The 23,161-nt window shown below is 34.5% G+C and overlaps 3 protein-coding genes across 4 annotated transcripts in view; all 3 read left to right on the top strand.

The window, feature by feature from the left end:
- Positions 1-4: 4 nt before the first annotated feature.
- On the top strand, positions 5-1,781 carry LOC127072711 (cytoplasmic tRNA 2-thiolation protein 2). Its single transcript, XM_051013348.1, has 3 exons — positions 5-202; positions 279-553; positions 636-1,781. The coding sequence occupies exons 1-3, from the start codon at positions 129-131 to the stop codon at positions 1,742-1,744; spliced, it is 1,458 nt and encodes a 485-aa protein (XP_050869305.1). The 5' UTR covers positions 5-128; the 3' UTR covers positions 1,745-1,781.
- Positions 1,782-2,287: 506 nt separating this feature from the next.
- On the top strand, positions 2,288-2,738 carry LOC127062065 (NADH dehydrogenase [ubiquinone] iron-sulfur protein 5). The gene is made up of 2 exons (XM_050989680.1): positions 2,288-2,298; positions 2,414-2,738. Exons 1-2 carry the CDS (start codon positions 2,288-2,290, stop codon positions 2,736-2,738), a joined length of 336 nt encoding a protein of 111 aa, XP_050845637.1.
- The window catches only part of LOC127072718 (homeobox protein AKR-like), a 47,671-nt gene continuing 27,247 nt past the window's right edge, over positions 2,738-23,161 (top strand). The window contains exons 1-2 of one of the 2 annotated variants that reach the window (XM_051013359.1): positions 2,738-3,595; positions 3,988-4,086. In XM_051013359.1, the coding sequence (XP_050869316.1) occupies positions 4,071-4,086 (16 nt within the window). In that variant the 5' untranslated portion in view covers positions 2,738-3,595; positions 3,988-4,070. Of the gene's footprint in view, positions 3,596-3,987; positions 4,087-21,935; positions 23,160-23,161 lie in introns of those variants that run through there. The other variant, XM_051013358.1, reaches the window with a different exon arrangement.

Below are 23,161 nucleotides of genomic sequence, written 5' to 3'. Positions count from 1 at the left end.
TATAAATCTTGTAAATTTGTTTAATTAAATTTATAGTTATTTTACTAAAATTGAATTGTATAATACTATAGAACAAATAAGTATAATTAGAATATTTAAATACAAGATATAAATATTTTTGAAAGACCATGTGTTCTTTAAATGCTTGTTCATGCGATTTTAATGATGACATCACACCAAAAATTGATGCAATACAAATTTTGTAAGTAATCTTTTTACAATTAATTCTAAATAATACATAACCTCAATAGCATAATATGGTTTATTATATTCTATAGAAATTCTGATGTGTGTAAAAAGTGTCGGACTAACAGCACTGAAATAATATTAAGAAGAAAGGATGGATATTGCACATCTTGTTTTTTAATCAATACAACGCACAAATTCAGAGCAGCACTTGGTAAATCAAAAATCATCCATCGAGGAGATACAATACTTATTGGATATTGTGGTAGAGACAATTCAACTGCACTTCTACATTTGATTAATTCTGGAATGAGTGAAACGACTCACAAAAAGATTATATTTAATGTAGTTATATTTTTTATCGATGGTATGAAGTTTTTATTTCTTACATAAGTGAAATTTTCATAAAAGTTTTTATAAAAAAAAATTTCTTTCGATATTATTTACAGATGGGATTGTAGAAGGATATACAGTAAATGAAAGGAAAAAAATGTTGGATACAATATCTAAACAAGTGAAAATGTTTGGATTTGTGGGATATACAGCATCTTTACAAGAATCTTTGCGTGAAAATGATGTTCCAAATATTTATCTGATGGATGCTCCAGAAGTTGTAATAGATGAAAGTGATGTTATATCAAATATGCTTAATAATTTAGCTGATGATAGTGCGAGGGAAGAATTATTACGACAGTTACGTCATAGACTTCTCATCTTAGCTGCAAGAAAACTAGAGTGCAATAAAGTATTTGTTGCTGATTGTGCAACAAATATTGCTGTTAATATATTGAGCGATATATCACTTGGTCGTGGTGCTCAGCTTTCTCCAGATATAGATTTCTCTGATACAAGATATACAGATGTTATGCTTCTTAGACCGATGAAAGATTTTACAAAAGAGGAAATAATCCATTATTTAAGTTGTAATAAATTAAATGCTGTACGATCTAGTAAACAAAACAGAATGAGTTTGTCAACTTCTATACAATCATTAACAAATAAATTCATATCTCAACTAAATACAGAGTTTCATGGAACTGTATCTACAGTTTTTCGTACAGGTGGAAAATTATCAACGGAATTACTCGCATGTCAAAATTTGGAAGAAAATTCAGTATGTGCAATGTGTAACATACCGTTAGATACAAAGGTAACAAATGATGAAATATCAGCTTTGCAAGCAACAACATTTTCTGCTCTTTTATCATCAAATAACATAGATATTGATAATACCAAAGTAAAAGCCAATGATTTACTTAATGTTAATCCAGAGGAATTAACAGTACAAGTAAATCATTCTGAAGAGAATAACCAAAATGAACACAACGACAGTAATATTACTAATGGAAAACAATGTACTTGGAATATCGAAGAATACAAAAGATTCAAAACGCAATCCCTCAGCTCAAATGATATATTAAAGCATCTTTGTTATTCGTGTCGATTGATCTTTCGATCTTCTGACATAAAATCTATACCTTCATTTGTATTAAATACTATTCAAACAAGATTATCACATGAAATTAGGCCGAATGAAATCACAGATTTATTATTATAATTATTAATTTACATAATAAAACGAAATTGTTTTTTGATTTTAAGTTTTCGATTATGTCTAACCAGTTGAATGTCCCACGTATTTAAAATTCAATATGGCTGCCGTGATATATGCGCAAATATTGTAAAGCAGGTATTTCTACGTATAATCGTCCATATTTCAGTCAGTAACCACCATATTTACTACTAACAATCATTTGTTTGACGATTAATAACAAACTACATTACATAAGAATTTACAGATTTATATCAGGTAAGTATCTATTATGGAATATAAATCGAAATAGGTTAGTAATGTGAATTTTATAAAATCTTATTTAAAATTATATAATTGCGATCACGTCACTAGAAAAATTATATAGAACTCTAAATTCGTAAAATTGACACAATAATAAATGCAAAATTAATTATATCTTTGAACTTATAAAAGTAATATCTTTTCAACAGTTAAAATAACATAAATGTAGATTATTTTCAGTTTGCTTTGATTTATTCTATAAAATTCAGTTTTTGCAAAAGTAAAAAAGTAAAGTCATATAAAAAGATGATACTAAGGTTTTAACATCTTATAAAAAGAATTATTAAAATCATCAAATATTTGGATAGTAATGATTCTAGGTATGTTTATAATAAAATTTTATCATATAAAAAATATACATTATTGTTACAGATTTATTATGGAGTCGCATATTGACAAACCTGGAGTTATAACGACTTCACTCACAGCTCGATTAGCACAGACTTATACTGCTCAATTGGTACCTGAATGCGCAAACTTCGAGCTAAGAGCAGTAGAGTGTTACGAAGCTTATGGCTTTCATGGTGGACAAAAGAGGAAGTTGTGCCAAAACTATCTTGATGATCTTAGAGAATGTATATATCAAACAAGGTCTTATTATCGAATAGCTGTAATGCGCAAAGAAAGAAAGCGCCAATACGAAGAGGGAATTAGAGATGAAATTTATGCCCCATCACCGATTCAAGATTCGTCATAAACGTGTTATCATTGTTAAAATGAGATAGTCTTTCTTATAAAATGTATGTAACTTAGATAAATACTTAAATATATTAAAATCTATCTGTTCTTAACTCGTTATAAGAAACAAATCGTACATACGATACAATATAAATTATTCTAAAAAGCAATAATATCCAAAACATAATTAAAGGCATTATTTCTTTTACCTAGAAATTCAATGAATAATCGTAAATAAAAAAAAAAGAAAAAAAAAACAACCATTACACAAGATTTACCAAGGCTTGTTAGATCTTCGAAAAAAGAACTATTATTAATGATTACAAAAGAAAAATTTTCAAATGTTTACAAACATTCGTTCAAGAATCTCATTTTCCTTGTACGTTTGAATCTTCGAGCATGAGTTCTTTCGGATGTATATTTTAATAAACGATTATTACAACGACGTTTCGAAGAAAGAGAAAAAATGAGAAAACTTGGAAAAAGATTCAACGAACATAACTATCGATCGATGATTATAAAACGGTTAAAAATTTGACGGACGAAGATGTGCATTCAAAGGAGAGAAAGAGAGAAAGAGGAGCCGTAAAAGACAGCCAACAGATGGCGGGAGTTGAAGAAAAGATCGAAGGGATAAACGGTGGTGGCGGTGGTGGCGGTGGTGATGGTGGTGTTGGTAAGGTGCACCTGTCTGTCATCGCCGCCGAGCGCCGACTGTCAATCTGACTGACGCTCTACGGTTCGCACACAGATAGAAGCGAGAGAATTCTTGGTTATACGAAGAGGATAGACGCGAGAGAAGAGAAGGAAGAAGGATAAGGTGGGAAGAAGGAACAAAAACGTGACTACCGAAAGTCGCTAACGATACACACGCCGGTAAGTTCGTATTCATATTCGTTCTCGTTGCCGTTCTCGTTCTCGTCATCTTTGTTGTCGTCGTTGTTTTCGCGAGAGAGGAAAAAAAAAAGTTAAATAGAAGAAGAAGTAAGACGAAGGATCAAGAAAGACTCGTGGCCACGACGGCGTGGACGCGTGCCTCGTTACATCGTGCTCACCGGGCCGCGCGCGCGCTCGTCTCGAGAGAAAAGGGGGGAAAAACGGCGTGGGCTCGACAAAGCGCGGGAATCGCAAGGTCCTCCTCGTCGACGACGTGCGGGAGTATACTTGGCGTACTTTTCATTATTTTCCTTCTTCGAGGAAACGACATCGACGAGATTGCTCCTAACATTCTACGTCTAAAGCGAAATCCACTTTCTTCTGTTTGACAGCTCGTGTTTGACGGTGTAAACAACGTCGCTGCTAACACTCCGGTCTGGCGCGCATACACTGCATCTACGTCGGTCTACCCGCTATGGATCATCGTATCGGTAAGTAATCGAATTTATTCGTTTGAATATCTCGTTAAAGTAATGCACGAAAGTGTCGAGAGATAAAGAGAAAGAGGAAAAGAAAAAGATGGATCGTCTAGCGAGAAAATCATAAGAATCGAGAGGACGACTCGTGCGAAAACTTGCGAGTCTGTGTGAGTGTATGTTTATGTGCACGTGTTATATGTGTATCTCTTTATGTGAACGTCGAATTTCCGGCGTCAGACGCCACTGGCGCGAGCGGAGCAGGCACGTGGTGGCGCGCAGAGCCTTCCGTAAGCGCGCCACGGGGCTCACTCGACTACCGCCAAGGATTCTGCTTCTTTCACGCACTCTCTACGAGCGGATTTCGTGCCTCGCCGGCTGTCAACCCGTCTTCTCTCTTTCTCCCGCTTAAGAAAGATTGCGCGCGAGTTTGTACGCGGCGTCCCTTCTACCATCTCTCTCTTTCTCTCTTTCATTCTCTCAACGCGTGTTACTGCCTGGATATCTTGAAATACGAAGATTCGTGAAAACGATTAGATGCGATTAAGAATTTCCTCTTTTATTATTTTTCGACTTTAACTAAGATTTTCTATTATTTTTTTTTTTTTTTGTTTTTTTTTTACGATAATGAAAAGATCTATAACGGAAATATTCGACGTTCTCTTATAACCACGTGTTCTACTAAATCGTTCGTATATTATCACAGTAGAGTTAGTCTCTTGTCATCGACATTATCGACTTCGTTGTCTCGTACATACACACACACACACATTCAATATGTATATTGGATAGTAACGACAGTGTGGTCGATGTCACCGTACCTAGGAAATATCGAGTGTTATTTACTTTGTAAACCAACGACGAGAGAAAGAGAAAGAGAAAAGTGAGGTTATTTCGATTGCTTCATGTTGTCTGTTTTTCGGCCGGAAATGAAACGTGCTTTATCGTACGATTTTCGATGGATATTACTTTCGTTCGCTCTATCCGTGTACTTTGTAAATATATATATATATATATATATATATATATAATGTCGTTATAAAGCGAATACGATCGTCGAATTATTAGTCGTTACGTATTTTCATATTAAACACGTGCCTCTTAATAGATAATACATCAAAGAGCGATAAAGGTTAGACGTCCAAACGCGAGAGAGAGAGAGAGAGAGAAAGAGAGGAAAGAATTATTTACTTGTATTCGTGTTTTTTCTCGTTTACAATAGACGACTTTTCCTTCTTTCCTCGTGAAGGTATATTCCATTTCCGGCGGATGCGAATATTACACTGCATTGAACACGCTCTGTCTTTCTTTATCATCTTTTAAATTAATTTCGTATTTTTCTTTTATAAATATACATACATATATATATATATATATGTATATTATTTTTAATAGAATATGTTATTATATATTCTATTAAGAATAATAACACAATAGTATATATATATTTTTTTAATTCATTAGATAGATATATCATTTAGAGCAGTATATATTCTTTTTGATTGGGATTATTATTATTATATATATATATATATAGATAAATTCATAATTAAGAAGTAAAAAAGTTGGAAGAAAAAGAGACAGAAATATATACATATATTCGTTACAATGCCACATTTAATTTACTACAATTCTATCATTTTTATGAGTACGAATTATTTCAATCATGAAATATTGCACAGAGAAGGTTCTTATAGTGATAAAATGAAGAACGTTCTGCTCGAGTAAAATGGACAGCAAGTCGCTTCGTGCTGATTACTTCGTAACTAATTCTTAACCAATTAACAACTAAGCGTATTCATGGACAGCGATCTATATTATGCAGTATATACGCCTATACTATAATATGTATATCTATATTTAATAAAAATATGTATCTCTATACGTATAGACTTGTATAGCGATCTACGTATCATCGACCTCGGTATTTACCCCTTTATCACGTTAATTTATCGATACTCTATAGTCTTTTAATTACAATACGTACCACGATGAAGCTTCGTACAACACTGAATCGCATATCCGGCTTTTAAATTTGCCTGCTTCACAAATTACTATCGATGCTGAAAAAAACGTTTCAAATTTATATACATGTATACGTGTTTATAATGAAACGAATGCTTTCTTCCTCGCGTTGTTCACGCTTTAATCTTCAGAAAAAAAAAAAAACTTCTTTCGCTATACTTTTTTTTGTCCTTTGATCTCTCTCCGGTTTATTCGTTAATGTTATTGTGCGATGTTAAAGAATTTTATATACATCCATTTTGTAGTTTCTTGAAAATCCTGTATCCTTTCGTTATGTAAAAAAGATGAAAGAATACGGAGTTAAAATATCAAGACTATTCGATAATTGTCTTTGAAATTAGATTATGTCTTTTATGGCAATATCTCGACAAATTTTGCAACTATTTCGTGATGTTCTCGACATCGATAAAATTCCGAGGTCGCGTCTAATCTTTCATTCGTGTTTATTTATTGCTGAAAAAAAATTTAATTATATTTTCTAAGTAAAAAACATTTTCTATCCACCTAACTCGTAATCGTTACATTTGCGATAACAGTTCTCAAAATTGTTCGAGTCGTAAGATTCTGGTAACCATAAGAGGAATATATCTAATGCAAAAATGAAATATATTTTAATATATATATCTCGCGACATGATTGATTACATTATTATCTCGTTGATATATTTCTCGCGTTCTAAACGGCAGTACTTTTGATCAAGCAATATTTTTAATTAATTAAAATATTTAAAATTAGATCTGAAAGAGGAACTGAGTTATATACCGAATTAATGATTTATATATCATAAATAAATATATAGATAAAATATGCAAAATATTTTGAGCGGATTAAATAAGATTTTTATTGACCGAAAGGAAATCGGAAAAGATTGACGAGATGATCGTAGTCGTAACGAAGATCGCGAGGGCGTCGAAGTGAAATAATGGGAACAGGTGCCGTCACAGAGACGCACGTTAAGTCCAAATGGCACGAAGTTATTCTTGTCATTCGGTTACGTACCATGCATTATTTCAAGTTTACCACCGAGGAACGATCTTTTTGACATTTATGTTATTGTAGACTGATATTAATTATACAAATTATAAGAAATTTACTTGGAAGATTTCACACGAATATTTTTCTTTTCTTCATTAAAATATATCTTACGAGACATGAACTTAATCGTTAAAAAAAAAAAAAATATCGATCATAGTATAATTCAAGATTAAAAAATTGATGTCTCTCGATCATGCCTTTCGATAGAGAGATCTTGAATTAAATAATAGTATTCAGTAAACTGTAGGTCAGCTGATCGCATTAGGTTAATATATGCTAACGGTTTATCTACATCGTAAGATAAAACACGGTTAGTAAAGTGAAATTAACGTGATTATTTTATCATTCGTTTAATAATTACAATTGCAATTAAATGTTCGTTGATAAGAGATTCTTACGTGATAACATGATATAAAAAAAAAAAAAATACAGAAAAGAAATAAAAGAAATAAAGGGAAATCAAGTTTAAAGCGTAAAAAAGAAAATTATATTTACGGAATGAATTTAAATGAACGATCGAATGCATTTCTGAATTTGAAATAAACGAAGGGCACTCAACTTCGACCTAACGTGACATATTTTGATATTCTTTTCTTTTTCTCTTTCCCTCTTTCTTCTGTCTCATGAAATTCAAAGTGGGCACGAATAGAAGTAAGGGAAATGTGCTTTGGATCGACGATCATAATACAAAGTCGAGCCGTTTAATTATCACGCGATTGTTTGCCCTTTTGGAGGAAGGCTCCCATTGTTACGAAATACTCGTCGAAACTTGTACTCGTTTCACATCAACGGCTGCTCGCGATAGATTAACATCAGAATGCAATTGGGTCGTTTTAGCTTATGCATTCGTTTCGTGTTTGACTTTACGTTCGACTTTTCGTCCTTGTCCACCTACTTGTCTCCTAACTTCTCGTTCTTTCTTTTATATTTTTTCCAACTACGCAGGTACGTACATATGCGTAAGAGGGAGAAAGATAGATTGTGAAGCACCACGCGTGCCATCGTTAGGAGAAAAAACTTCTTTTTTATTTCGTTTAACCCATTGCGCCTTTCGTAACAGTGAGAACTATCGATGGTATTCTATCAATGGACTTCTAATAAATACGTTTATTTATTTATTTATTTATTTTTTTATATCTAACGCGTATGATTAAGTTGTGGCTAGAAAGTGGGAATATTTCAAAAATATTTCTTTCGAATACACGAGTACTTCAAATTTATAAGATTGTATTTTATAGACGGTATCTATGAGATTTTAGAATGTATAGTAAATTTATCGATTTTATATTTATGTTTTTTTTTTTTCTTTTTTTATTGGAATGTTTTTTATTATATTCGTGATATCGCAAAATGGTGCTTTTAGTGAGGAACCGGAACTATCTAATTATCTTATAACAAATTTTACCATTAGTGTCACTTGAATTCTGTTAATTCTCTCTGTTAGTAGGAAACATACGTATAAGCGTAGGTATCTTATTGTCTCTCTCTTATAAAAATCAGCTTCGAGATGTGTCAATGACAATTTCCCACCGATGGTAAAGCCGTATATAAAAATAGAGACTAACTTGGTGGAATCTACTTTGGAATAGAGCCCGAAATTAACGTCTTTGTAACTGGGTCGTCGTTGAACGCGTTATCTAGCTCTGGTCATTGGCCAGTAGTGGTGCGTGTCAAAGATGCGAAAGTATTGTGTAACTTAGGCTAATAATAATCCTTATCGGACAGAAATTCACTTTTTTTAACTGTTACATATCGAACTATGAAATTTGTCTACAATATTTCCAACGTGATTCGAGTTCATCGTCCAACGATTCTTTCTATCAAATTTTCGACGATTAGTCACTAGACGATAGAAAAGACTATGCGCTATGGCTATGACTAGGCGTCCAAGTACGTCTAATTTTGCACGGGCCACACGCTCTTGTGTGTGTGTATGTTTGTGCTCGCGGAATAAAGAGCTAGAAGCAGTACCTCGAATACATTCAGGCTATCATAATGCAGAATAATTCGACGGACGTTGCTTGTTATAACTCGACGTTATAAAGTCTCTGTTGGTTACTCGCGTAACTTGTCCTTCCAGAATCAAGGAAATGATTGCAAATACGTGTAGGTACACGGATTTTTACGATGATCCGAATCTACAAGCCGTTAACAAACACTTAAATAAAAGTTATTTAGTAAAAATTGATTAAAAGAAAATCATTGAAAATTTAATAACGCGTAGGATGGAGTTCTATTCTCGTAATAAACATATGGACTCGTTAAAAATTAAACGGATGTAAAATGTCATTGCCGTTATATCTCGTTATAATGGAAATGCAGTAAGAGAAAATAGTTAAAGTCAAGTGTGAGAGAAAACATATGTATTAGGAAAAGCACATGGGGAGGATCTTACAGGCGAAATATCTTTCCGTGCTCCAGAGAATACGAGTAACGCAACGAGCTTGCTATTCGTCGTTCGACGCAAATAAACATCCAATGTGATTTACGGTTATCGCAAAGACACTATATATCGTATCTTTCTTATCGTAATATTAGAGTTGGTTAAGAGGCACTCGCCTGTCACCGCCTTCGACCCGACGAAACTCCCTCCCTCCTTCTCTTTCAGTCTCTTTTTCTACACACTAGGTCGTTGATAATACCAATGAGAGATTAGGTTTGCCGTTCTGTTCTTTTTTCATATTTCGAGATCCTTTAATCGATTGAGAGTAATTGACTTTAAACGAAAGAGAAATCATCGAGAATTCTCCTACAAAATTATTTTCTTCTTTCCGTGAAATGTACGAACATTGACGAGATGGAAACGTTTTGAGATTTTTCGATTTGATCGATTTTATTGAGATTTCATCGTCTGTGTCATACATATACATATGTATGTATGTAGATCTGTGTCTTTTCTAAACGTTTTAGAGCTATTCGATGACATCCCGATAAAAATTTTTTCTGAGTTGCCACTGAGGAATCATCGACTCACTGATCTCTCGAATGACTCGAGGTAAAGATTGATAATAAAATCAATTTTCCTCTCCCGCTTTTAAACCCTCGTTAAGTTTCATTACGGTTTCGAACTGTGTTCTTAGAGTTACTCTTCCTTTTTATCTCTTATTGGTTATACATTAACGTTCCGATCGTTATATTTATTAAGAGCACCGTACTTTGATCTCGTACTTAGAAAATACATATGTACATACGTTAGTCTAACGTCAATTTACAAACGTCAAGCTTATCTAATTTTCTTCCTATTTTTATCTTCGCGAAGTGATAGACTTTTAAAATCATCACGCGCCATGCATGCGTATTTTACTTGAACGACACCTTTGCCAAATCAAAATCATATGCTGAAACGATTCATGGAAAAGGGCTTGTGCTTATCCACGTCTCGACGTTCACTCAATGAAAAAGGAAACGCGATAAACCGTTTCTACGAATCTCTGTCCTTATCCTCGTAAAAGAGATCGCTATACACATGTATGTACGATTGTATGTATATTTTTTCTTCCTTCCGATATCAACTTTCTCCTATCATGAATCGCGTTGGTTATCGAAACGTAAGAATTTTGCTTTAATGATAAAATCATGGTTATTTACATTCGTATGATAAACAGTTATGACACGTGGCTTGTTTGCACAAAAATAATATATTTTCTTCCTTCATTCTTAATATATTATAATTTTAGTAACGTTGCTTATTCGTTAACATTTTCTTATTTATTTATATATAAATATATATATATATACATAACAATATATCGTATATGGTATTATAAATACACGAACATTCGTCCTAAGTTTAATCATTTTAGTTAATGATTACCAAAAAAAGATTTGACGAAACGTTAAATGCTTGAATTATATGTCCGATGGTGATTAAGTAAGAAAATATTTTCGAGCGAAAAACTTGTCATGATTATGTAGGCTAATCGATAACCTCTAACGATCTATGCATCTCTCTGTTGCCTTCGCACTCGTTTCTCAAACGGAAATTTATTATATATAATATATATATATATAATATACATATACAATGCAATACAAGAGATTTATTACAGTATTATGAAACATTAATAGAAACAAAATAGGTATTAAGAACTCAATTTACTAAATTTTTATATATACGTATAGTATATATACATATATACATATACATACATACGTATATGTATATATATATATATATATATATATATATATATATATATACACAGGAAAGAGATAAGAGTCGAATGAACAGTAAAAGCATCGATAGTCAACATTAAATTTTTTTAATTTATTCTAAAACAATTATGTGACTCATAATTTTATATTTAACAACATTATTAATAAAATCAATCGTACATGTCGATTTATTTATATATATATTGTATAAAACTATCTCATCAATCATCAACACGTTAACGATAAATTTATCACTCGACATGACTTTTTCCAAGTTGATCTACGATAATAATCGTGTTCGCGGCACTGACGTTAAAGTAAACGCGTTCGATTCGAGACATCCTGACGAGATGTTCTTGGCACTTGATCTAAAATAGTCGAGACCAGTCGAGCTTCCGCATAGTCTTCAAATTAACCGGCTTTTCTGTGCCTTGTTTGCACCCTATCATATTTATCGTCAGAGCTTTGAAATCTTTTCTGTTTTGCTTTTTTTAACAAAACATTGTGGGTAACGATTCTCAGTTTCATATCACAAACCTTTAAACGAAGTTGATCATTCCTAGCAATTTTCACATATCGATTACATCTTCTATAACCAGATTTTGTTTCTAATATATAAATTATATAGCATAAAACTTGCAAACATTAAATTACGAATATGAACGAATAATTAATTTTAACAATTTGTGACTTTGACAAATCACAATATATTACTATATTATTTATTTAGGAATGTATTATTTATATATGATGATACATATTTTATTTTATTTATAATTAAATCTTTATTTTATATATATATATTTATATTACTTATAATCTCTTTAGTTAAATTATAAAAGAAATAGTATAAAAATAACATGTTAAGCCAGCTTGTAATGAAAAAAAAATGTAGATATCAAACGTTTAACATGCAAATTACATGGCGTTATAAAGGATCAACCGTTCTCTTAGATGGTCCAGATTGAGAGTGATTCATTTGGTAACGTAAGACTAATAGCCCCGATTGAAATAAACGAAGGTGAAACGTCAAACGCGATACTGACCGAACACGAACGTGTAGGTGGTTCCGAACGAATGTACGAGTGTTCGGATGCCAACATGTCACTCGTCTTTCTTACATTGCAAAATAGAAAAGCGTTTTCATACCCCAAGTGTCGCCTCCTTTATCTTTGTATTTAATCGAGTCCTCTTACATTTATCTTTTAAAAATAATGATCTCGCGAAACATGACAAATTTATGCCAATTACGGCAAAAATAATACGAAGTATAGATATTCTTGATAGATGAAGAAATAAAAAGATGCAGGTTTAAAAGAAAAGAAAGAGATATTTAAATAAGTAGTTGTACGATCATGAATAACAATTTAGAACGTATCTCTATTCGACTATATCGCAGACGAGAATGAAACATGACAACTTATAGATCGTATCGAATCGTAAGTAGTTTCGATCCAATTTATTCAACAAAAATGAACTATATTCGGATTAGTTGTTTTAACCTGTTTTCCACGTATCTCGCTCGTATCAGTTGCTATCAATGATAACGATGCTCTTAATGAGATCGCTAACTTGAGCAAAGGTAAGGTATTAGAAAATAATTGTTGATGGTTGTTAGAGGATTCGAAAATTATTTTTAACAAAAATCGATGGATCTTTTTTCGACTTACAAATCTTGTCGATTTCCGTATCCGTCGTCAAGAGACAAAGAGAGAGTGAGAGAGAAACTGAGAACTCAAAGATCGCAACGTAAGTTCGGCTTAAAGGCCGTAGCTAAAACCGTTTCTGACCTACGTGGAATGCCCAGACGTTGCTTTGATGTCTTAAATGGTTCTCCGTTTCGACTTAAATGACATTTTCATAGCGATCCTTCTCACAGAAAATGGAATGAAAGTTTTACCTGGGGTTTACAGAATTTTCAAATTTTTCAAGATTTACAGCTCGAAAGATGATCGATGGTTTCCTTCGGTATGTGTGTGTGTGTGTGTGTGTGTGCGCGCGCGCGCGCGTGTGCGTGCGTGCGTGCGTGCGTGCATACATACATACATACATAGATAGATAGATAGATAGATACATACATGCATATAAATGTATTCTCAAAATTGATCTACCTCTTGCTCGAGTTTGATCAAATTATCGGACAAAGGGAAATATTTGTTTGAATGATATCTTATTTATAATGCATTCTCAAAGATGATATCACGTTGATAGTAATATTGAAAGATTCTAATGTCGCTAATGGTGGCTTTAGAAATATCACGTTTATAAGCTTCTCTCTTATCAGATATTTATCAGAGAATTTATCATATTTCTTTTCTCTTATTATTACAAAAAAAAAAAAAAATAGATATCTATAAAATTTACAATGTTCTCAGGATATACATTATAATGAATTAGTAGTTTCCTATAAAAATTGTAACTCATCAAAGATATTGAATATTTTCATTTCTTTACCTTTTTTTCCGCCCAGTTAGAAGATCTTTCTCAAGGAATTTTAATCTCAAATGTGACAGTCTGACGAAATCAGATTTTTTTACCGTTTCAACTTGCTTATTAATGTCATCATGGTTCAAATGGCCAGACGCGTCGTACATATGTATGTACGTGATTATCGAATTGCTTGCGGCAAGCAAGTTTTAAAATTGTGTTTCGCGCGTTCGTTAAGTTTTCGAAATTGTTCGACGTTATGAAACTCTCACGAATTTCTCTCCGTTTTCGTCGACGTTAAAAACGGGTCGTTCGGGTTATCCATAACGATATTACTTATGTTTCCTTCCCTCACAACCTTACTATCAACCATATCTTTTCGTGAGAGATTAACACTCTAAGGAGCCAGGAGATAAACTTTATCGAGAAGAGGAATTCTAGACAGAATTTTAACGCGCTTATCGACGTCCGAAGTTGACAATCTTTTTTATAAAGATCGCCTTGAGATTATTCATCGTATTCCGTTGTTAATAGATACTTTCTTAACTGCATAGGTAACAACGAATAACTCGATATATTGACGAATGGTAAAACGATTGATTAAAGAAACAAAAAATCCTTTTGCTGATTTATTTTCGATATATTTTTTAATATTATAACTATTAGAATAATTTATGTAAAAGGTTATTCTATAAATTATATGTTTTAACCAATCGATAGAATAATGTTTACAAGAATACGAGATATAAAAGATTCAAAATCGTGTACGAATTAAATTCGGGTTATTGATAAAAGTATCGAAATTGAACGAGTCGTTATTTTTGAGTGAAATAAAATTAATTTGGTAATAGATTATTTTATTATAATGAAATACGGACAAGTAACTCTTTCTTAATACAAGGATACAATTCTAAGAGAAGAAGAATTGTTTAAACAGGAGAAGAAATCGCTCTTGCTCGAAGACGTGCTAACGAAAGATGCAAACCCTTGCTTTGCTCTTAACGATTTGTTCAAACTATTAAACGAGTCTAGCAGATTTACGCGAGTCATTTAGAGATGGACTACTAATCGCTTACACGGTGGTCTAGTTAAGCGTGAAAATCTTATCGGTAGGATAAAGTCCATGGTTATTCACATTATAGTGTAATTATTATTTCTATCTGTTTCTTTTTTTCTTTTTTCTCGATAGATGCTCGTTAAGTCCTACAGACATTTATTTAAATTGGATCGTTGATTAGTTCGATCAAAGTAATTAGATAACTGTAGAATAGTTGATTTTTGTAATATTAATCTCGATCAAATAGATATTTTACATAGATGTTTTGAATAATCGAATCTTACGACATAACAGTTTATTAACTGTTTAGATTAAACAAATTTATTATACATATTAAATGTTTATATATATATCATATTTATAAACATTACTATAATAACTTATAAGATTGTTTTTTTTATATATATATAATCAGCAATATCTTAAAATCTATATCGAGCGAACAAAATTCATCATCACTTTTAATGCTATAAAAGTGACAAGATTTCACTATAAAACTACTATGTCACGTTCGAAAGGATGATGGATGACGGTTAATTCGTTTTATTAGGTAGGACTTGTCATCGAGAGAAAGGCGTCAAGTGTTCGCGGAGCTTTTCGCAAAGAGCAAAGTATGTGTGTATACGAAAAGCTATTTTCGTTTACGGTGTTGTGTTGTATGTATCTCGTATAGAACGTAATGCAGGTCGTGGTTACCGACGATGAAAAACGAACGGTACGCCGAATTGGTCCCTCTTACGAGCGTTACACTAAACTTAGATCAAGCTCTCGAGCTCCGACGAGTCGAACTTGGATCAACGAACCGAGGACTTCTGTCTTCTTGCGTTCCTCGATCCTTGATCGAGCTAACGTACTAAGTCAACTTCTTCTTCGAGATCGATTAAAATCTTTATCGATAAGCAAATACATAGAACTTGTTTTACACTTCACAAATGTCACACTAAAAATCCGTCGATCCTGCGACTACGAAATCTCGATGGTATTAACGTTAAAATCGCTCTGTTGGACGTATCGTCGGTGTAACACCTATACGTTAGAGGCAATTAATGTTCGAGCTCGGAGAAAAGGTGTCAAGTGTGCTAAAGATTTAACACGACCTCGATCGATCCAACGAAACGTTCTCAAAAAAAAAAGAAAAAAAAAGAAAAGAAAAGAAAAGGGAAAGAAAAAATCTGTAAACGTGCATTTTACTTCTTTCGCTTTCTTTTTTTTTTTTATACGTATAAAAGAAGAAACGAGATAAACGTCACGATTTAAAAGTAAACGTTTAATAATATTTGATCTTACAATCAATTTTGTACAACGAATGAAAATACAAAAAGAGAGAGGAAATAAAAAGAAATGAAAGTTGAAGTTAATTTCGTCCTTATTCACGCAGCTCTTTTTTATCTTTTTCTTCCTGTTTCATTCGACGTGATTTACGAGCCAATACTATAAAGAGAAAGAAATAAAGAAAGAAAGAAAAATAGAAAATGAGAGAGAAAGAGAAAGAGACTTCGACTACTATTTTCTTAAGCTCTCAGCTTCCCTTTTACATCGTGACACGGCTTACAACGTGCACGTGCGTTTAGTTTTGTTCTGCTTAGGAACGTACCATCTCTGACAACTGGTAACCATGTTCCTGTTGCATGCTGTGAACGAATAGAATTCTTACCCTTGGGATATACTATTAACTACGACAAGTATTAGAAATAAGAAAAATATCCTCTGTCTATACTATTTCCAGGTATATTGACCAAAACTGAAAAGGAAAGAGAAAGTTGAGATAAGAAGATTTGTACCGAGACATTACTATAATAGTTGTAGTAGGTATACACCATTTATAATCCCGTACTTTTAAGACCGGTCTTAGTACGGTGTGACTAATGCCAGGATTGACCATTATTTTGAAAATGGTTTTTAAATAATTTAACAAACATTTTTATTTTCTTCGATATCTACGTATATAACAAAACATCTTATCTACATAACGATAAAGTCTGCTTACTTATCGATTTGTTTTGATCGTTAAAATAAATTCTTTTGACATGTTTTCGTCTATCGTATACCACTATTATTAAGTACGATTACTCATCTAACTATCGTCATCGTAAATTTTTAAGTCTTGTAAATTGTTTCCTCGGTATATTTTTCAAGATTCGAAAATATTTCGAGAGATATGTATGAAGTAACAAGATGACAAAGTGGAGACCCTAAGTACACACTATATAAAAGATATAAACTTTCTCTTTCGTATAATTTGCTGCATTGTACTTCTCTGTTAATTTACTGTTCTTTATGTAGCGGAACGTATAAGATTTCGGCTGAATCATAAAGTACAAATTCATCATCGATATTCTTGACAGTGAAAGTATTTCGGATAGTTAGTTATTTTCGATGGTGTATATTACATGTATAAATTTAAACAAATACATCTATAGGAAGAGAAATGTATTAACAAGAGAACAATAGATTATCATAGAAAATATATTCAGTGAAAAATCTACTCGCAGATATTACATACCAGAGATAAACTTGTAACTGTGATACGTGTGTTATCTCGTTATCATGATTCACGCTATCGTTAAAATTCATATTAGGCGATTGTAAAGTTTAAAGGGGTGCTAAGAAAAAGTAAAGCGACTGGAACGAAGAAGCTATCTGTGTTCCTCTGACAACTGGATGCAGGCGTTCTTATCTCTATCTCTTTTTCCCTCTCTTTTGCTCTCTTTCGACAAGAGTTCTCTTTCATGTTGAGAGAGAGAGAGGGGGGAGGGGGAGGGAGAGAGAGAGAGAGAGAGAGAGAGAGAGAGAAGATAGGCAGATAGAAGCATATACCTGTGGGACCGTTCTCGCGACGCGTTAAAGTAAAATGAATATACGACTCCCGATATAACCGTCAAGGCGATAAGATAAATAAAGACCTCTTCTACTTGTGATTATGGAAGAACTTCGAACGGTTGCGTTACGTCAAAAATAAGTCGGGAACTGTCAAATCGAAAAACGAACTCGTCGTCGTCAACGATCGACGTTGTAATCGTTCGACATGAATTTGTCTTTTCCTCGTGCGAACTTTCTTTTTTTCTTTTCTTTTTTTCTTTTTTCTTTTTTTTTTCTTTCTTTCACTTAACAGTTCATATATTTGGAAGCTATATGCATACGCATATAAATACATATGTATCATGCATACATTGATATGTTTTTCCATTATCGAAGAGAACGAATGCGCATAAATATGAATGACATTCTCGCGTGGCGCGATGATTAAACGTCGAATATTGGCTTCTCGTGTGCTTGCTCGTTGACTTACGTCGAAAGGGTTATCTGTCGTATCGTTCATGTAAAAAGTCGCATTTTATAATATCGAATTCTATCGTTGGCAATAACAACCAGTTCGAAGATAACGCAAGTAGGATGAAAATATAGAAAAACGTCAACGGATATATAACTCGAACGAGGTATTTTTTATTCGATCAATTAATGATTATTATTATCGTCATAATTGTTGCCAATGTATTGTGATTTTTTTCTCGACTATCTCCTTTTATTTTCTTCTTAAATCGTACAAATGTGATTTAATAGAGGAGTTAGCAATAAGAAGAAATAAATGTTCATCGAAAATAGATATTTTACGGATGTCTGCTTTTATGGAAATATCCGTTAGTGCAGTCGAACGAATATATATATAAATATATATATATATATATATGTATATATTTATACGGACATGTATATATACACATAGGTATACGTACACACGTTATCCCTACCAGCAATGCGATCACTTCCACTGCTTATTCAACGAAACGCGATCCAAGGATATCCGTAGTTACGATATTACATGCAGACTTCTCTGATGATTCTGCTTGAACGTAAATTCCTCGTTTAAGAGTAAAAGTACATATCTAAGAAAGAAAACAACTTTTTTCGCACGAATTAAAATATATTATACGTATTGATAATTATTATGCAGACCGTCCTCTGGGTTAAATGGTCAAACTTAAAATATAAATTTGGGACATTAAAGCAAGAAAAATGTTTCTTTCAAAATGCTCGTAAATGCTTTATTCAAGATATATTGACTTTTAAATTTTACGAATGAGTATTGTCTAAATGTATCTTTTTTATGTTTCGAAGAAGAAGATTTGACGCTCATCGGATTTAACGCCGGTAGATTTTCTTGTATGTGCCCATTTAATTCGGGGACACTCTGTGCTACATTCATTTCTATTTATACATTTATTTTTATAACTAGCGCAAGAATGAAATATTAATTTCCTTTTACTCTCCTTCTTTTTCTTTTCTTTTCTTTTCTTTTCTACGCAAAGTCGTTGAAAAATTGTATGAAAATTAGCAAATAGAAGATAGATATCCAATGATCGTAAGAACATTTCGAAAAACTTGAATTATCTTAAGAATAACCTTCGCGTTCGAATTTCAATTCGTTTGAAAGCGCGTTATGCAATATAATATCGATTGTCCAGAAGCGTGTGTCGGTCGACAGAACGGAAGAAGGTGGACACACGTCCTCCTTGTCGTCCTCGTCACATACGCGCTCACTCGAGCACGACTTGTTGCTCGTCAAATGCTAGCAAACCCGGCCAATTCTTACGCGCATGCATGTACACGCACGTATGGTACACGATTCATTCATAAATCGAAAGTGTCGGAGCACGCGCGTTTTCTCTATTTCTCTCTTTCTCACCTATAGCTACGAGCACAAGGAAGACAAAGATAGATAGACAGATATGGTTGACTTTACGTAACAACGAGAGAGGAACGGAATATTCGCTCTTCTTCGCTATCTTTTTTCTTCTTCTTTCTGTTTTTCTTTTTTCTTTTAATTTCTCACAGATCATTATGTGTGCAAAGAGAAGAAGAAGAAGAAAAAAATATATAACTGACAGCAGTTGGCACCTGCCTGCTTCTGTTACCGCTGACATTACGAATAAAACCGTACGAAGTCTTAAGGATCACACGAGCGTATCATATGGTCGCTATTTCATCATACAATCGGTGTATGAATGAACAGCATACGTAGAATAACAGATTAGCGTGTCGCGAACGGTAATTAGAGTACTCGTCGAGAAAAACAAATAAAAAATATTCAATTATGCAATTAACGATTTCTTTATTAAAACCTTATAAAGAGAAATGTGTCAAGCTCTCTTATCTCTCATTGATATCTATACTACCGGTCGAACGGTAACAAATGTCACTCTCGTATTCTATTCGATCGTTTGAACGTTCGCATGTTTTCTTTCTTTCTTTTCTTTTTATCCAAAAAATCTATATCGACTTTAGTCTAATCGTTTCTTCGAATCTTTTCAAAATATTCAAACCTTTCATCATTTTGAAAAGATATCGACGAATGCGATACGTCCAAAATTGAAAAAGAATACTTTGACAGTCGAGAAAGAAAAAAAGAAAGAAAGCAAGCAAGCAAGCTTATAGCAGAACTGTTGGCAAGGCTAGCACGTGTTTTAAGAGCGTGCTCGTCAAAGTCAAAGAAGTGGGGGTGCTGTTCGCGCGCAAAGTACCTCGAACAAGTCGAAGAAGAGGGGAAAGCAAAGAGAGTGGCGCTCGTATCGAAGTTATGTAAGTCCCTCAGTTGCGCAACGTCTTCGAAGCGTCCTCCTCTCCTTCCTATTCCACCTTCTCCTCCTCTTTCGCTTAACTCGCTGCTGCTTCTCCTCCCTTTTCCCTTCTTTCTTTCTTACTGATAGAGACGACCGACGACGACGTATCAACCGCCTACCGTCGTCGGCTACCGTTGACGAGTTCTTCACGCGTGCTGCCACTCTTTCCCTCCCTCTCTCAAGCGACTTCCGTCTCTGTTATCGAGATCGAACGTCAGCCCTGAAATTGTCAACTAACTTCTAGTCGAAGCTCAAGATAATGATCCTTTTGAAATTATAACGATTTGTTTCTTCTTCCTATTAAAAAAAAAAGAAACATCTCATTTCCAAGTATCTCGATTTCTGATGTTTATGAAATAAAATTCTTCTTGATCGTCGAACAACCGAGTTGGAGCAAAATGTTAACCGCGTTATACACCATTACTTGCGCACTTGTAAGACGCTTATCCAATAAGACTAGTAACGTTAAAGATAAGGCATATCGTTCGTTCAACCGGAAATCTCATTACCTCGCCTCGTGCATCGAGAGAAGATGTTTGCCTTAGATTTACATCCAACTTGGGTTCCTAGTCTCTCGTAGTGGGTGTCCTCAAGTAATCGCTTTTCGATAAACTTACGACGAAATTCAAGGATTTCTCACTTCGTCGAAGTTGCTTCGAAAAGTATTCGATATTTCTTCGTGTATAAGGGAATTTTTCTTCCCCCGATCAAATCAGCAAATCATATAATATATGAAAATTAAACGTACAAAGAATCGCGGGAATACCTCTACCTCGATAAAGTTATTTTCTTTCGATTCATCGTACATATACGCGTATAATAGAAAATTGGAGAAATAGTCTCCTTTTCATTGTTCTTTCTTATTTGTTCATTCATTTGATCGATCATTTAACCGATCCAACGCATCAAGAGTAAAAAAAAAAAGTAGAAAAATAGAAAAATATCTTTTCCTTCAGGCGACATCTCTCTTAAAGAAAGTCAGTGAAAGATTATTTTACGTATAGAAAGCGCGCGAAATAAAAGTTTCAAAAGCTACCTCTCTGTGACTTGAGCGTCGGTGGAAAGAACCGCGGAGAGAAGCAGGCAGGTACATTAAGGGTATTCTATAGAAAACCATGTTAGGTCCATTTCCCTTGTGGAGAGTACAGGCGTATCGAAGAGAATGAAAGAGGGTTCCTAGAACAAGAGACTGAGTGAGTAAGAGAGAGAAAGAGACAGAAGAGAGAGTATGGTGCAGCTCAGAAACACGATAAAGAAGGAAGGAAGACTGACACGGAAAGACGCGCGGGTTGTAAGAAGAGAGAGAGGGGGGAGGAGGGGGAGGGGGAGAAGCGAGAAGAATCGGAAGGAGCCGACGTGGACCGAGCCTCTACTCGGGCGCTCGCTCGTAACGTAGCAGCTGTCACGGGATACGTTTTCGCGCCAACTGGCGGACGTTAGTGGGGGAAGCGTCGAATGCGGCGCCGGTAGGAGCGAGGAGTGGGGATACGCGATTGCGTCAATGGTAGGGATAGCGGAGGCAAGGGGAGGGTAGGAGAACTTAACGAAAGCAAAAAACTTCAGCGTCCCGGTCTACCGTTAGGGAGGCCTTCTGTCAAGCCGGCGTCGGCGCGGTGTGACGTGTTCAGTCGCGTCTCGATCTCTGTAGAAGGAGAAGGGATCGCTCGTAGCGTGAAACGTCACGAGCTACAGATCCCCTGCGATTTTCTTTTTTCCCGTACATGCGTTCCTTTCTCCTTCGTACACAGCCCTTAAACAATACACGTACACGTCGTTCGATTCATTTTTTTTCTCTCTCTTTGATATTTTAAGAAAAGAAAAAAAAAAGTTCCGCGATTATATCCTATTGTGCCGTTGTCCAGTCGATAGTATTTTCGAAGGACGACTACTACGTAAGACTTTTCGAGTTTTATCAAAGTAGCGAAAAGATAAGCGAGTGTAAAAAAGAGAGAGAGATAGACAATTAATACTCCGTTACGAAGCGTTCGAGAAATAGTGTCGTCAGTGTGCGTGCGTTCGAAAGACATTCGACGAAGGAAAAAGAGGGGTAGAGGAGGGAGAGGAAAAGAGAGTACGAACACGGCTTCAGATCCATCAAATGCAGCCACCTCGAAAGCTAGAGCGACAACGCCGAAACGCGTCCCCGTTGACGACGTTCACGCAACCGAGTTTATCGTCGTTGACAAGTTGCTGTCGTCCGAGACCGATGAGAAGTTTGATACGCGTTCAACGAAACTTGGGGTGATTTCGGAGGCACGTTAAAATTATTGTGGATCGATCGAACAGAAAAGAAAAGAAAAAGGGATCGCGAACAAGTGCGTCCTCTTTTTTCTTTACTTTAACGCCGAAGAGGATTAAAAGTGACACTGGGAGATTCTCTTGAAGAGGAAGGCGTGTTTTGTATATTATTGCTCGCATTCCACTGTGTACTCGTCTTCACACGTGCGTTACTATACGCGTGACACCATATCCCTCAAATCTTCGTTCTCCGTGAAACGTGCGCGTAACAATCGTCTTGCCGTTGTTTTTACGTGTCGTTCGTCATAGTACGACGCAAGTTCGTCGTTTCCTTTGTCATTCTTTGCGTTACCATTACCTTTCGGGTTTCTTTTTCTATTTTTTTTTTTTTTGTACTATACGAAGTACAAGAAAAAGAGAGGACGTCTCGTGAAGGAGAAACATTTTCGAAGGAGGCGGCACGTTGGAGGAGGAAGCGATGCTACCACCCGCTGCGCTACATCTGGAGGAGAGAATGAACGGCGATAGGGCAGGT

Source organism: Vespula vulgaris, chromosome 2, assembly GCF_905475345.1.
Source record: "Vespula vulgaris chromosome 2, iyVesVulg1.1, whole genome shotgun sequence".
Lineage (NCBI taxonomy): Eukaryota > Metazoa > Arthropoda > Insecta > Hymenoptera > Vespidae > Vespula > Vespula vulgaris.
The sequence above is the reverse complement of the archived record's forward strand: the minus strand, read 5'-3'. Positions and strand labels throughout refer to the sequence as shown.